Here is a 13,500-nt window from a genome sequence, read left to right on the forward strand (position 1 = left end):
TTTATGATGTTTATTATTTATTGTAGAATTTGAGACTTTCTACCACAGGTTTTTTCTATGTTAGGTTAGATAAGGTATTGTCCTTGACTGATCATGTTCCTTCTGAAATTATGGAAATCCCATAGTACTTAGTCCAATAGGGGGTTCTGGCAACAGATGACCAGGTGGTAAAAAGTTCTGTAGTAAAATATTAAATATCTCTTAACTTTACCAAATAGAAGATTAAAGTTCAGTTTTGAGTTGTCCTGTTCCTACCCAAAAGTATTCACTGGTTATCTATTGGCCTTTAGGATAATCAAATGACAGAGTCAGAATAGATCTTAGAAGTAATCTATTCCAACTCTCACTAGAAACATGAATTTGGTCTTTAGTATTACTGGTAATTAGCCATTCATCTTCTGCATAATTATTTCTGGTGATGGAGCACTAACTATCATTAGGAAATTCTTCCTAGTTAAAATCTGCCTTTTATAATTTCCACCAATTGGTCTAGTTCTATTTTTAGTAGTTGCACAGGATAATTTTATTCATTCTTCCTTTATGATTGCTAAAAATAGTTGAACAGCATGGTACATAGTATAGTAGAAAAAGCAGAGGTTTTTCAGTTAGAGGACATGGATTCAAATTCTGCCTCTAATGATTGCTATTAATGTGTTTTTAAGCAATTTGGGTCTCGGTTTCCTCATCTTTGAAATGAGGGGGTCAGGCTAGGGACCTCTGCGTTCCCTTTAAGCTCTAGGTCTATGATTTTAAGGTCATGGCTTCCCTAGTTTTTTTTTTTTCCTCTGGAAAAACATAATAACAGCTCCAGTTTCTTCAACTCATCCTCATATGGTATAGTTTGTAATCCCCTTATCTTGACTTCCCTCTTTGTGGTAGGTTCCAACTTGTCATATTTTCCTTAATATGGGGATAGTAGAACTCATACTTCCTTTAATTTGAGACATAATTTATTAAACTACATTCCTATTAAGCAGAGTAACGTGCTGAGTGTTTAGAGAAAGAAAGTTTAGCCTAAGCCATGGTTTTTTTCTCTTATGGTACTTACTAAAGTTACATCTCAAAGGAAGATGGGACAGATAATGGCAACATTCACACCACACAAATTAATTACAATAATGATTAATTAGGTATGGATAAAAGAGATGTCTAGCAGTGGATCTGAAACACATTTGAAAAGGAAATAGAGAGGAAGAAATAAGACCTATGAATAACTAACAGTTGGGATGTGCCTATATGAGAATGGTCACCATGGGAAGAGAGGAAAGAAAATGTATATTCTTAACACCAGGATTCCTTTTAAGTAGTTCAAGATTAGTATTTATTAGCTGACTATATAAAAATCTAGTTTCTTTTCCATATGAACTACAACCTTTGCTTTTACCATTCATTATCTAATTATTTACATTTTCCTTTATTAAATTTAATCATGTTCTATTGAAATTATTAGTCAAGCCTTGAGTTTTGTTGGGATTTTGACTCAGTGGTCCAAAAACCAAGCAGTCCTTCTGTCCTAATTTTTTGTCATGAAAAGATTTGATGAATGTGAAATCTATGATCTCATCAAGTCATTGCTCAAAATGTTAACTAGAAGAAGCTGAGAGAAAGAGGCATGAGAAAACTTTACATGCTGACAACAGTGCATTAACTAGTTCTTTTTGGTTCAATCTTTCAAGCAGTTATCAATTCAACTAAATACAAAAGAGCATCTTGAAAAGCTTTTCTGAATGGCTTGGTGAAATACAGTATGTTGTGTCTAATGCCATTCCCTTGATCTACCTGTCAAAAAAAGGAATGGAGTTAGTTTGATCTCACTTGGTGACCCCAAATTGACTCATGGGTTTCATCACTTCCCTAAGTGTTTATTAACCACTTGCTTAAAAATCCAGCTGAGAATTTTTTTGAAGGTAGATATAAAGCTTGTTGATACCCGCTCTGTAAAATCTATTGTTTTTTTTTTTTTTAATTGGGGTAACATTATTTTTTTCCAAATTCCAGTTATAGATTTACAAAACTGGAAGGGACCTCAGAGATTTCCTACTCCAACCCATCTTTAAACAAAAGCTCTTGTCTACAGTTTCTTTCAAATATCCTTGGCTGAGCAATCCCCCTGCCACTTGCCAGGTGTTTTGGTACCCTAAGCTTCAGTTTGGCCAGTCCTGTTGAAGTCATTGAGGACAGCTAGGCACTCTATTTAGTATCTTCTCATTTGTCTTGAGTTTCCACTTCTCTAACCCATTTTGGGGTACTTTCCTTCTTAGTCTAATGTCCATTTTTTCCTAAAGAAAAATAGAAACGATATAAGCAAAGTAATTCTATCTTCTACTTTTATCTATCATCCTATCTATCCTAAGTTGCTATTCTATTCTGCCTTTGATTTTCCTCTTTACCTTTAATCTAGAACAGAAACTGGATTTGTAGTTTCATTGCTATGTGGAATTTCAAGGTGAGGAAATTCCCCCCAGTAATGAAGAGTAGCACTTTTTCTGCAACTTAGTCTTAGCGGGTTGCCTGGAGTTCTGACTTGCCCAACATCACACAGCTAGTACATGTTCAAAGTAGGACTTGAGTTGTCCACACATTAAGGTTAGCTCTCTATCTAGTGCCCTACAATCAACCTCCAGAGCATCTCTTTAAAAATAGCACTCTGTCATCCTTTGTGTTCCTCACTAGTCTCATCTTTTTTATAACCTTGGCTTTCTTTTTTGCTATTTTTAATATTATTTTATTGTTTTTATAGCACCATGGTACTTTAATTTTTATTTTTCCATTCATCCTACTTTTCTTTAATATTCTATAAACAGAGCTATTTTTTTTAGTTTTTATTGCCATTTCCTCCCCCCCACCAAGAAACCCAAATCAACCAATACTCCATATTTTTTGCTAGTTATTATTATTGTATTATAGAAGAATATTATTTAGAGCAGATTAGTAAAACTTTAGTCATTTATTTCAAATGGAAAGAATGCTCGACATAATGTTCTATAATTCCATATGATTTCTATGATAGTGGCCAGGCTTATAGAGAAAGAATGTTGTAACTCTCTACCCATCTCCCAATTTTTTATACTATATTAATGCAAACTTTATTCCTAAACATTCAAGCATTATGCACTAGAATCTGACTCATCCAAAATAAATACAAGACATTCTTTAAATGAAGTCTAGAGTTTGGATTTTCTTAAGAATATGGATTTTATATACATTAAAACTAAAAAATATACTTTTATATTCATGTTAATATGTTGATGTGCATTGAGACATTACATTCTAACCTAATTTCTAGATACTTCAGCTCTCATTTCTGCAAAAGGAATATATTAAGAATCTTTGTTTTAAAGAAATGTCTGATCTCAGGTTATATAAGAAATTGAAAGCATGATGTTTCTCTTGTGTTATTTCACAACTTTGGCATTGATTAGATCTAAGGTTTAATAGCATGATTTATCTATTAAAAATACTATGTCTCAGTAGGATAATTGAAAAGCCTTTAAAATATTTGTGCTAATTAGTAAGTTCAATTTGGTTGCAAGAATATCTGTTTTAAGGAAAATTAGATTGGCTTTTTCAGGTGATTACATACTTGGTTTATTCTATTTACATATTGCAAATTGAAGTAGATAATCTAACTTAAAATGTAAAATAACATTTCAAATCATATCGTGATTACAGTTTGTTGGAATCAAAAGTTAATTTTAAACCTTTAGAAATTAAAAAATAAAATAAATTATAATGCATCTCTTACCTTGGGATCTAAGAGCTGCAGAAAAATTAAATAAAATTAAATTGTTACTTTCTATCTTTTTCATTAAGTTTTTACATACTAGTAGATTTGAGCTGTTGTGGGCTCTCCATACTTTTATATGTGTTTAATAATATTTCAAGCATGTAGGAATCAAGGGCACATTGGCACTGAGTACCTCAAATGTGGGAAGCAGTTTCACTAATTTAGTTGAGATGCACTAAGGACTGACCACTCCTCAGAAGAAATTGGAAGCAGCAGTGCCGTGACTTTTTGAGGGAAGTCCTGCCCCCAAACATTTGTTGGAGTAGCAACATTTCTTAATCTATGAAATATGCCATCTACAGCACTACTGACACTATTAAGTGGGAAGGTTTTAGAATTCTCTTTAGTCTAAAAAATGGAAACTATTAGGCATTTTAGGTAATTTTATATTCTATATACAACTCCTTGAGACACTGTAATGATGATCTGGTCCAATTTAGTGAGTCTCTGTTTATTAAATTGTTGAACCATTGCTTAAATCTTAATTGCCATGTTTTGTGTGTCTGCTGTTCAAGTGGATAATAAATACTTGCAAAATTCAGAATCTTGGTCCTTATTTTATTCATCAAATACTAAAAAATATTGAGGTATGTTTTTCTTACAGCTTCATCTATCTATGGAGTACATCACAACCAGGTTCCTTTAATGGCCTATTGATATAAAAAACACATGGAACTATATTTTTACAATTTCATTTATCTATGGAGTCCATATAACCAGGTGCCTTTAGTGGCCTATTGATATGTTGTGTTACTTACTGCATTGGGGGAATGCCTTTAGGTGATACGTTCTCTGGTACCTTCCCACCTTGACCAAGGCATGCATTGGTGTGTCAGCTCAAGGCAGTCTGGAATTGGAACAAACTAATATCCAAGAGCTCTAAACTAGCACTTGGTTATCATTAACATTATCTGAAAAACCAGAATTAACCCAAACTAACCAGCTACCCCTTAAGTATGGGCACTTTACACAGAAAGAGACCTGAATAGGTCTGTTACAGTAATCCCTGTTCTCCCTATTCCACTCTCTCTGATATTATCACTTCTGACTCAGACTTCCTGGAACCCATGACGTGAGTAGGTGGGATGAAATATATAATCTTTACAAATGAAATGAAATGGGGGTTAGTAGTGGGAGAAGCAGAGTAAGAATTTCCTGGTCTTAAATAGGTTGCAGGAATGGATTTAAAGGTAAAAGATGATGCTTTGACTGTGTGGCTAATCGTCTCTAGGTATTATTTTCCTAATCTGTAAATTGGACAAGATGCTAAAATCTTTCTAACTCTGAATTCTAAGATCGCTTCCTTAGGTCCTTTCCAACTCATGGCTCAATTGAATCTGGACTATTTCAAAGTGTTCCCTATTTGTAGATAGCATTTGCTGCCATCTAAAGGTAGAAATACCTTTGGATGAGTTGGAAAGAATACCAGAGACCCAAGCATTCTTGAATGAAACTCTTCATTACATAAGTGGTTTGATGATCTCTGGCATATATCTTGTTTGTATGCAGTTATCTGCATATTGTTTCCCTATTAGATTGTAAGCTCTCCAAGGACAAGAAATGTTTTTTGCCTTTCTTTGTATCTCTTGAATACATAATAGGTGCTTAATATTTATTGACTGACTAGATTTCTTGAATGAATGAATAAAGGATATATTAAGCATTTACCATATACAAAATTCTGTACTAAGTGCTGGGGGTACAACAAGCAAAGTAAGACAGTCCTTGCTCATATTCCAATGATGATGATGATGATGATGATGGATAGAGGGATGGGTAAAAAAAGTCCCTACTGTATGTCAAGGCACTGTGCTATAAACCCTTTACAAATATTATCTTCTTTAATGTTTACAACAACCCTGTGAAGTAGGGGCTCTTATTATCCTCAGGAATTAGGGAGACGACCCATATGGAAAGTTTCAGCTGCAAGTCAGAAAGTTCCTTATCCTTAGGGTACAAGAGCAAAGCAGATGATAGTGCTTCTTCTTTAATGTCATTTATACTGATTAAATTATACCATTTTCTGATATTGACTTTGCTTAAAGTCAAACAGGCAGTAAATGAGAAAGTTAGAATTTGAACCCAGGACCTCTTATCCAAATTCTTCACTTTTTCCATCATTCTGAAAGCTTCTATAAATACATAGTATTCTATTCAGATTTTTAAATCCCAGGGGATACAAATTATTAAGCCCAAAAAGGATCGGCTTTGAGAAACAGGCAGACAAACCAAAAGGAGATCACTGATTTTTTGCAACATTCAGTTTTTAATGTTGACAAATATGGAAATGTATAAGTAAAATTCCCAGTTTCTGTCCTTCTGTAATCATACAGATAAGGTGAATATAATATTTTTTTAAAAGAGCACTGAAGGTAACATACTGCCTAAAATATTTCTTATTAGCTCTAGGATGCAAGAATTAAGTTCTCTCTATGTTTGACATGGAAAACATCTTCCCTTTCCATCATCTTGGCTTTCTTACACATTACTCATTTCCTGGTACTTGAAGCATAGACCTATTCTTCACTCGTGATGCTTTATGTCCCATCTCAGGCCTTTGCTTTGCCAACTCCCTGCTGTCTCCATCATTTGTCTTCTTGGAATCCTTCACTTTCTTCAAAATTCAGCTCTAGCAGCCTTCTGAATGAGGCCGTTCCTGAATCTGCTCTCCTGAAACCCTTCCAATCTATGCCAGTTGTAGAGCCTCCTCTTCTAAAGATACTTTGTATATTTACTTTGTAAGTATATATATATATATGCATATATATATATATATATACACACACATACATATATATGATAAATATATTTACAAAGTAGATATATACTTACAAAGTAAGTATAAAATATATATAAAGTAAATATATATGCTATACATATGTATACATATACTATATATATATAAAGATACTTTGTATAGTAGCTAGGTTTGTATCATACATACAGATGTGTGTACACACACGGGTATATATTTATAGGTATGAACACATAATTGTGTGTGTGTGTGTGTTGTAGCTTCCTACATTAGAATATAAACTTCTCGAGGGCAGGGACTTTTCGGGTTTTTTGTCTTCGTACCCCCAGGGCTTAGCAGAATGCGTGGCACTTCAGAAATGAACAACAAAATGCTTTTTGATTGATTTAAAAGGCTTTCACTAAAAGGTGCAGACCAGATAGAGAAGGTGAGGAGAGACCACGTTCAGGAAAGCTTTCTGAGAAGCTGCCGCCCTTCTCACTTTGGGGATGGTCTCCGGTGCTAGGGCAAGTGACTGATAGGCATCAATTACACTCTAGTCTGAACCACCCGGGCAACCCGTTAGCCTGGGCTGAGCATGCTGGGTGTGGCGAGGATGGGCACGCGAGTGCTTCTGCCCTCCGTCTCAGAGCCCTCCTGCCGCGCATCGTCCCTCACCCCCGATTCCCCGGTATCTCCCTTAGGCTCCTTGATGTGTGCTGGAAAACTTCTTTATTACGGGGAGCTAGGACAGCCTCCAAGGACAGCCGAGGGAAGCCGGCCTTACAGAAACCATGGCCCGGGGCTTGTTTCCAAGGCGGGAGTTACTGAGCGTCAGGGGAGTGGGCAGGGTCTGTGCCCTCCCAGCAGGGACCTCCGTCCGGGCCTACTGTAGGCCCACTATTCCCTCCCAAGAGTAATTCTGGACAGAAGACCCCGACGTGGCCTTCTGAGCGTTAGCTGAAGCCGGGGGCCGGGAGCAAGCCGCCTCCACCTTCCCCTCCGGGAGAGCTCATTGTTAGCAGGTTTCCCTCTTACGTCAAAGGCAGAGCTCCGCCCGCTCCGGGGCGGACCCACACCCGGAAGCTCCGCTGGAGCTGACCGCTGCTGTGCGGTACGCGGAGGCATGGACCGGGAGTCGGGCCGGCGGGAGGCGGCTTCTGCCCCGGCCCGGGCCGCCACTTTGCTGCTGAGCTGGGTACCTGACTCTTCCCGGGCTTCACCCAGGCTCCGGGCTCCGAAGGGTAGCTGGACAGCCTCTGGGGGTCGGGGACTAGTGGAGTCCCTCTGGGGTCTGGAGCTCCGGGATGGGGAGGGCCGGCGTCCGGAGGCATGGAGGGCAGGTGGAGAGGGATGAGATAGGATGGGCTCGCCTAGACTTCCCGGGGAGAGAGAGAGAGCCAGGGACGCGGGACTCTCTGGGCCGTGGGGGCTCCCCGAGGGAGAGCCTGCCTTAGGGCTGCATGCACATCGGGGCCTTTCTTTGGGTACAGAACCTACCATGTGGAAGGTTTGATGTCCGAGGGAAAGCCCCTTCCTCTTGAGGGGGTGGTATCGCCTTCAAAGACCCCTTTGCTCCTGCCCTGGGGAGCCGGCCTTAGAGAAACTGCAGAGCCAGGATTGTTTCAGGGGCAGGTAGTTTGCGGGGCCTTCCCAGAAGGATTCTCCCATTCCACTGAGTCCAATCTCCACCCGCCCGAGGGAGTTTTGTACGGCAGACCCAACAAGTGGTCCCGCCGCCTCTGCTGGAAGACCTCCGCTGAAAGCCGCCCACGAGAGCTCTGGCTTGGGCACAGCTTTGTTAGGTCGTGTCCCTCTTACGTCAAGCCCAGATCCGCCTCCCCCCCTCTCTCATTCTGCTTTCTGGGGCCCAGCGGGACAAGGCTCTGCTCCTTCCTATCTTTTCCTTGCTTTAAGAGGGTTCCCAAGGCCTGTGCAAACTTCTGGGAATGCGGGCCCCAGAGCCGCCGCCGGCGTGGGTGTGGGAGCTTCTCCCCTTCTCATAAACATATCCTGGGCAGTCAGCCTCTCCGCCTTTTAAACTGGCTGCAAAGGGTCCCGCCACTGTGGGCCGATGGGATATGGAGAAAAAGAAAGCTCTCCTATCTACCTAATGGGGATTTGAAGGCCCTTGCAAAGAGTGGGCATGGAGGGAGGTTTGGACAGATCCAGACTCTGACAGGTGCACACGTGAGGGGCTCTCAGGGTACAGGTGCACAGACATTCTTGTTATGGGTTCACTTTCTCCTATTATGGTTTCCTTTTGTGCCTAGGGGGCAAATAGCTATGGGCAGCTTGGCCTTGGCCATAAAGAAGATATGCTTGAGCCCCAGCGGCTGAATGATTTCTGCGATCCCAAACGCCTTAAGTTGCTGACTGGAGGAGGGGGACACTCGGCTGTGGTCACAGGTAACTGCAGGACCTGCTGCCTGTGAAGACCAAAAGCAATCAGGTTCATGGTAGTTAGGACTAGAAGGGACATTAAGTGATCTTGTTCAGGTCCCTCATTTTACAGAGGAGGAAACAGACCCACAGGGAGAAATGGGTTGTAGACGACGACCCAGGCTGTCTGTTGGTAATTCTATTCTAGTATGAATTAGAATCCTTCTCCTCTACCCCCTCTCTTATTCCCCCCCCCCCCATTTTATGTTGGAAGAGAAAACTAAATCAGAAGGTAACCTCTTTTATACTGAAGACCTTGGGCAGTCAGGGGAAGCGTATGGACCCCTTGCTTTTAGATACAAAAAAGAACATGCAGGAATGCAGAGAAAACCAATTATATTGAGATACAGTTATCAAAATGTTTTTTTTTTTTTAATTCATGTACCCCTTATCTAAATAATAGATGATTTTTCTTTAGTGCTTTTCTATGGTAAAACAAATTATATTAAAAAATGCGTTTTTTATTTGTGATTTCAAACTCCCTCCCCCCTTCCTTCCCTCCCTCCCTCCCTCCCTCCCTCCCTTCCTTTCTTCCTTCCCTCCCTCCCTCCCTCCCTCCCTCCCTTCCTTTCTTCCTTCCCTCCCTCCCTCCCTCCCTCCCTCCCTTCCTTCCTTCCTTCCCTCCCTCCCTCCCTCCCTCCCTCCCTCCCTCCCTTCCTTCCTTCCTTCCCTCCTTCCCTCCCTCCCTCCTTCCTTCCCTCCTTCCTTCCTTCCTTCCCTCCCTCCCTTCCTTCCTTCCTTCCCTCCTTTCCTCCCTCCCTCCTTCCTTCCCTCCTTCCTTCCTTCCTTCCCTCCCTCCCTCCCTCCCTCCCTCCCTCCCTCCCTCCCTCCCTTCCTTCCCTCCCTCCCTCCCTCCCTCCCTCCCTCCCTCCCTTCCTTCCTTCCTTCCTTCCTTCCTTCCTTCCTTCCTTCCTTCCTTCCTTCCTTCCTTCCTTCCTTCCTTCCTTCCTTCCTTCCTTCCTTCCTTCCTTCCTTCCCTCCTTCCCTCCTTCCTTCCTTCCTTCCTTCCTTCCTTCCCTCCTTCCTTCCTTCCCTCCCTCCCTCCTTCCCTCCCTCCCTCCCTCCCTTCCTTCCTTCCTTCCTTCCTTCCTTCCTTCCTTCCTTCCTTCCTTCCTTCCTTCCTTCCTTCCTTCCTTCCTTCCTTCCTTCCTTCCTTCCTTCCCTCCCTCCCTTTCTCACTTCCTCCTTTCCTTCCTTCCTTCTCTCCCCTCCCTCCCTCCCTCCCTCCCTCCCTTCCTTCCTTCCTTCCTTCCTTCCTTCCTTCCTTCCTTCCTTCCTTCCTTCCTTCCTTCCTTCCTTCCTTCCTTCTTTCCTTCTTTCCCTCCCTTTCTTCCTCCCTCCTTTCCTTCCTTCCTTCTTTTTCTTCCTCCCTCTCTTTCTCCCTCCTTCTCTACTTCCCTTCCTCCTATCCTCCTTCTCTCCTTCCTTCCTTCTCTTCCTCCATTTCTCCATCCCTTCCTCCCTCCCTCCTTCTCTCCCTCCCTTTCTGTCTCCCTCCTTCTCTTACTTTTACTTTTCTCTCTTAAAATTTTTTTTATTACTTATTTTTAGGAGTAGTAGGTAGTATAATGGATAGAGTATTGGCCTGGAGTCAGAAAGACTCATTTTCAAATCCAGCCTCAGACACTTACTAGCTGTGTGACCCTGGGCAAGTCAATTTGCCACAATTTCTCATCTGTAAAATGAACTGGAAAAGAAAACAACAAACAACTACAATATCTTTGTCAAGAAAATTCCAAATGAGTCATGAAGAGTTGGACACAATTGAAATATGACCCAATAAACTTAGTTTTAAAAACTTTGAGCTTTAATTCTTTTCTTCCCTCCCTGCTCAACCACTGAGAAAGCAAACAATGTGATGTCAATTATACATGTGAAATCATATGCATTTCTATGTTAACTATCAACACAAAAATAATCAAGACAAATGAGAAAAGTATACTTCAATTTGCACTGAGAATTCAGTAGTTCTTTCTCTGGAGGTGAATAGAAGTTTTCATCATTAGTCCCTTGGAATTTTTTTGGATCACTGTACTGATCAGAGTAACCAAATTTTTTTTCAATTGATCATCATTATAATGTTGCTATTATCATGTACAATGATCTCCTGTATCTGTTCACTTTACTTTGTTTCCTTTCATATCAATTATCCCATATTTTCTCTTCCACTCATCATTTTTTATAGCACAATAATACCCCATCACAATCATTTGCTATAATTTGTTCAGCCATTCCCCAACTGATGAACATCTTTTTAATTTCCAATTCCTTACCACAAAAACAGTTACTATAAATATTTTTGTATATATAGGTCCTTTTTCCTTGATTGCTTTAGGGCACAGACCTAGGAGTGGTATTGCTGGATCACAGGATATGCAAAGTTTTATAAACCTATCCAAACTGTTCTCTAGAATGGCTAGACCAATTTACAACTTCACCAACAGTTCTTTAGTGTGCCTATTTTTCCTTTTCCAGCAGTGCCATTTCTATTAGGTGTGAGGTGGTACCTCAGAGTTGTTTTAATTTACATTTCTCCAATCAATTGGTAGTTTCAATTTTCTTTCTATTCTACTGTAAATTAGAATCTTTCTCCTTTAGAGCATTTTTTCATATGAATTATAGACAGTTTTGATTTCTTCTGAAAAGTATTTGCTCATATCCTTCGATACTTTATCAATTGGGGAATGTCTCTTTATTTGTAAAAACTGGACTCAGTTCCCTATATATTTGAGAAATGAAACCTTTATCTTATAAATTTGCTATAAAAGTTTTTTTTTTTTAATATTGCTTTGTTATCTGTGGCCTTACAAAATGTAGTTTCCCTGAATATCACTTTTAATTTTCTTTTTGTTTTTGCTTTGTCTGAGATCATGACACTACCATCCCTACCTTTTTATTTTATTTTTTTACTTTAGCTGAAACATAATAAATTTTACTCCATCTTTTTATTCTCTATGTCTATCTCTATCTTTCTCTGTCTCTTCTTAAATAATATATTGTTGGATTCTGATTTTTAATTCATTCTGTTATCTTCTTTCATTTTATAAATGAGTACATTACATTTACAATTTTTATTAAATGCATTTCCCTCCATCCTATTTTCTTTTGACTTTGTTTTATTGTTTCTTGATATCTCAAGAACTCATTAGCTTCTATGAGTCCAAATCTAATTTTTGAGGAATTATTTTCTTCAATGATTTTTTTGTGCTTTCTTTTCTTTTTGATGTTCTATTTTTTTTTAAGAAATTCTTTTCTTCAGTGAAATTTTTGTGCCTCTGTTTTAGGCAAATTCTGTTTTAAAGTATTATTGTCTTTAGTATTTTGGTTTTGGTGTCCCTACCTCCCCTTTTTTTCTAAGTTTTCAATTTTTTTCGTAATTTTCCTTCATTACTCTCATTTCTTTCCCCATTTTTTTTTTCCTACCACTCTTATCTCTTTCTTTAATTCATCCAGAAATTCTTGTTGGCTTTGGGTCCAATTAGCATTTTTCTTTGAGGATTTGGTTGTAACTGTTTTCGTACTGTTGCCTTTTCTTGACCCTGGAACTGTGGCCAAATCACCTATTCAGACCAATGCTCCTCTTTGCCTTGGCAAGAAGTCCAGAACCAAGGTCACTGCTCTTGTCTCCCTGGAACAGTGACCCAGATCTGCTTATAGGCAATAGAGTTGCCAATCAGCACTAGCTAATTACAGGATCATTCCCTATAATCTTTTCCTGATCAGTTGTCTGACCTTACTCTCTCTGGCCTATGAGCTCCTGAAGTAGTTGCCACCACTAGTATTATCACCATATGTACTTGAGGCTCATCCTCCCGTACTCTGCTGCTGACTTGTCTTAGACTGTAAAAATGTCTCACTCTTATCTTTTTCATCTCTGTTGCTCCAAAATTCAATTTGAGGCATTATTTTAAAGTTGTTTGGAGGGGGAAATGTTGAAAACTTATGGCTAGATTGTTGTCCCTTATCTACTATCATCTCTATAGTACTTTAAAGTATACAATACAAACTTTCTAATTAGAACTTCAAAACAGATGAGAAAACTGAAGCTTTAGAAAAGTTCTGATATTTAAACCCAGTTCTTCCTGGTTTAAAGTCCCACACTCAATCTACTAAACCATGCTGTCTCTCAGATAATCTTTTTAAAAAATAATAGCTTTTTGTTTTCAAAATACATGCAAAGATAGTTTTCACCATTCACCCTCATAAAGCCTTGTGTTCCAAATTTTTCTCCCTCCCTTTCCTGCACCCTCCTCCCCTAGACAGCAGGTAATCCAATATAGATTAAATATATGTGATTCTTCTACAAGAAAAATCAGATCAAAAAGGGAAAAAAAATCTCAGATATTCTTGTTCCAGAGAAGGCATGAGTCTGCTTGGATTTTCCATTCATCTATATTTCTCTGAAAGTTGTATGCCTTTATTCTGTGCCATTTCATTCCCATATATGCCAAAATTATTTAAAAAATAAAAGGAGAAAAAGGCCTTTCTGTGTCAGAACATTTTTCAATTAATTGAAATCTCTTTTGAAGCTTTGATA

At 39.3% G+C, this 13,500-nt stretch overlaps 1 protein-coding gene across 2 annotated transcripts in view; it reads left to right on the forward strand.

Annotated features, from left to right (window-relative positions):
- Window positions 1-7,581: 7,581 nt before the first annotated feature.
- SERGEF (secretion regulating guanine nucleotide exchange factor) overlaps window positions 7,582-13,500 on the forward strand; it is a 224,612-nt gene continuing 218,693 nt past the window's right edge. The window contains exons 1-2 of one of the 2 annotated variants that reach the window (XM_074275230.1): window positions 7,582-7,719; window positions 8,795-8,930. In XM_074275230.1, coding sequence (XP_074131331.1) covers window positions 7,648-7,719; window positions 8,795-8,930 — 208 coding nt within the window. In that variant the 5' untranslated portion in view covers window positions 7,582-7,647. Of the gene's footprint in view, window positions 7,766-8,794; window positions 8,931-13,500 lie in introns of both variants that reach the window. The other variant, XM_074275232.1, reaches the window with a different exon arrangement.

The sequence above is a fragment of the Sminthopsis crassicaudata genome, chromosome 6, assembly GCF_048593235.1.
Source record: "Sminthopsis crassicaudata isolate SCR6 chromosome 6, ASM4859323v1, whole genome shotgun sequence".
NCBI classification, from domain to species: Eukaryota; Metazoa; Chordata; class Mammalia; order Dasyuromorphia; family Dasyuridae; genus Sminthopsis; species Sminthopsis crassicaudata.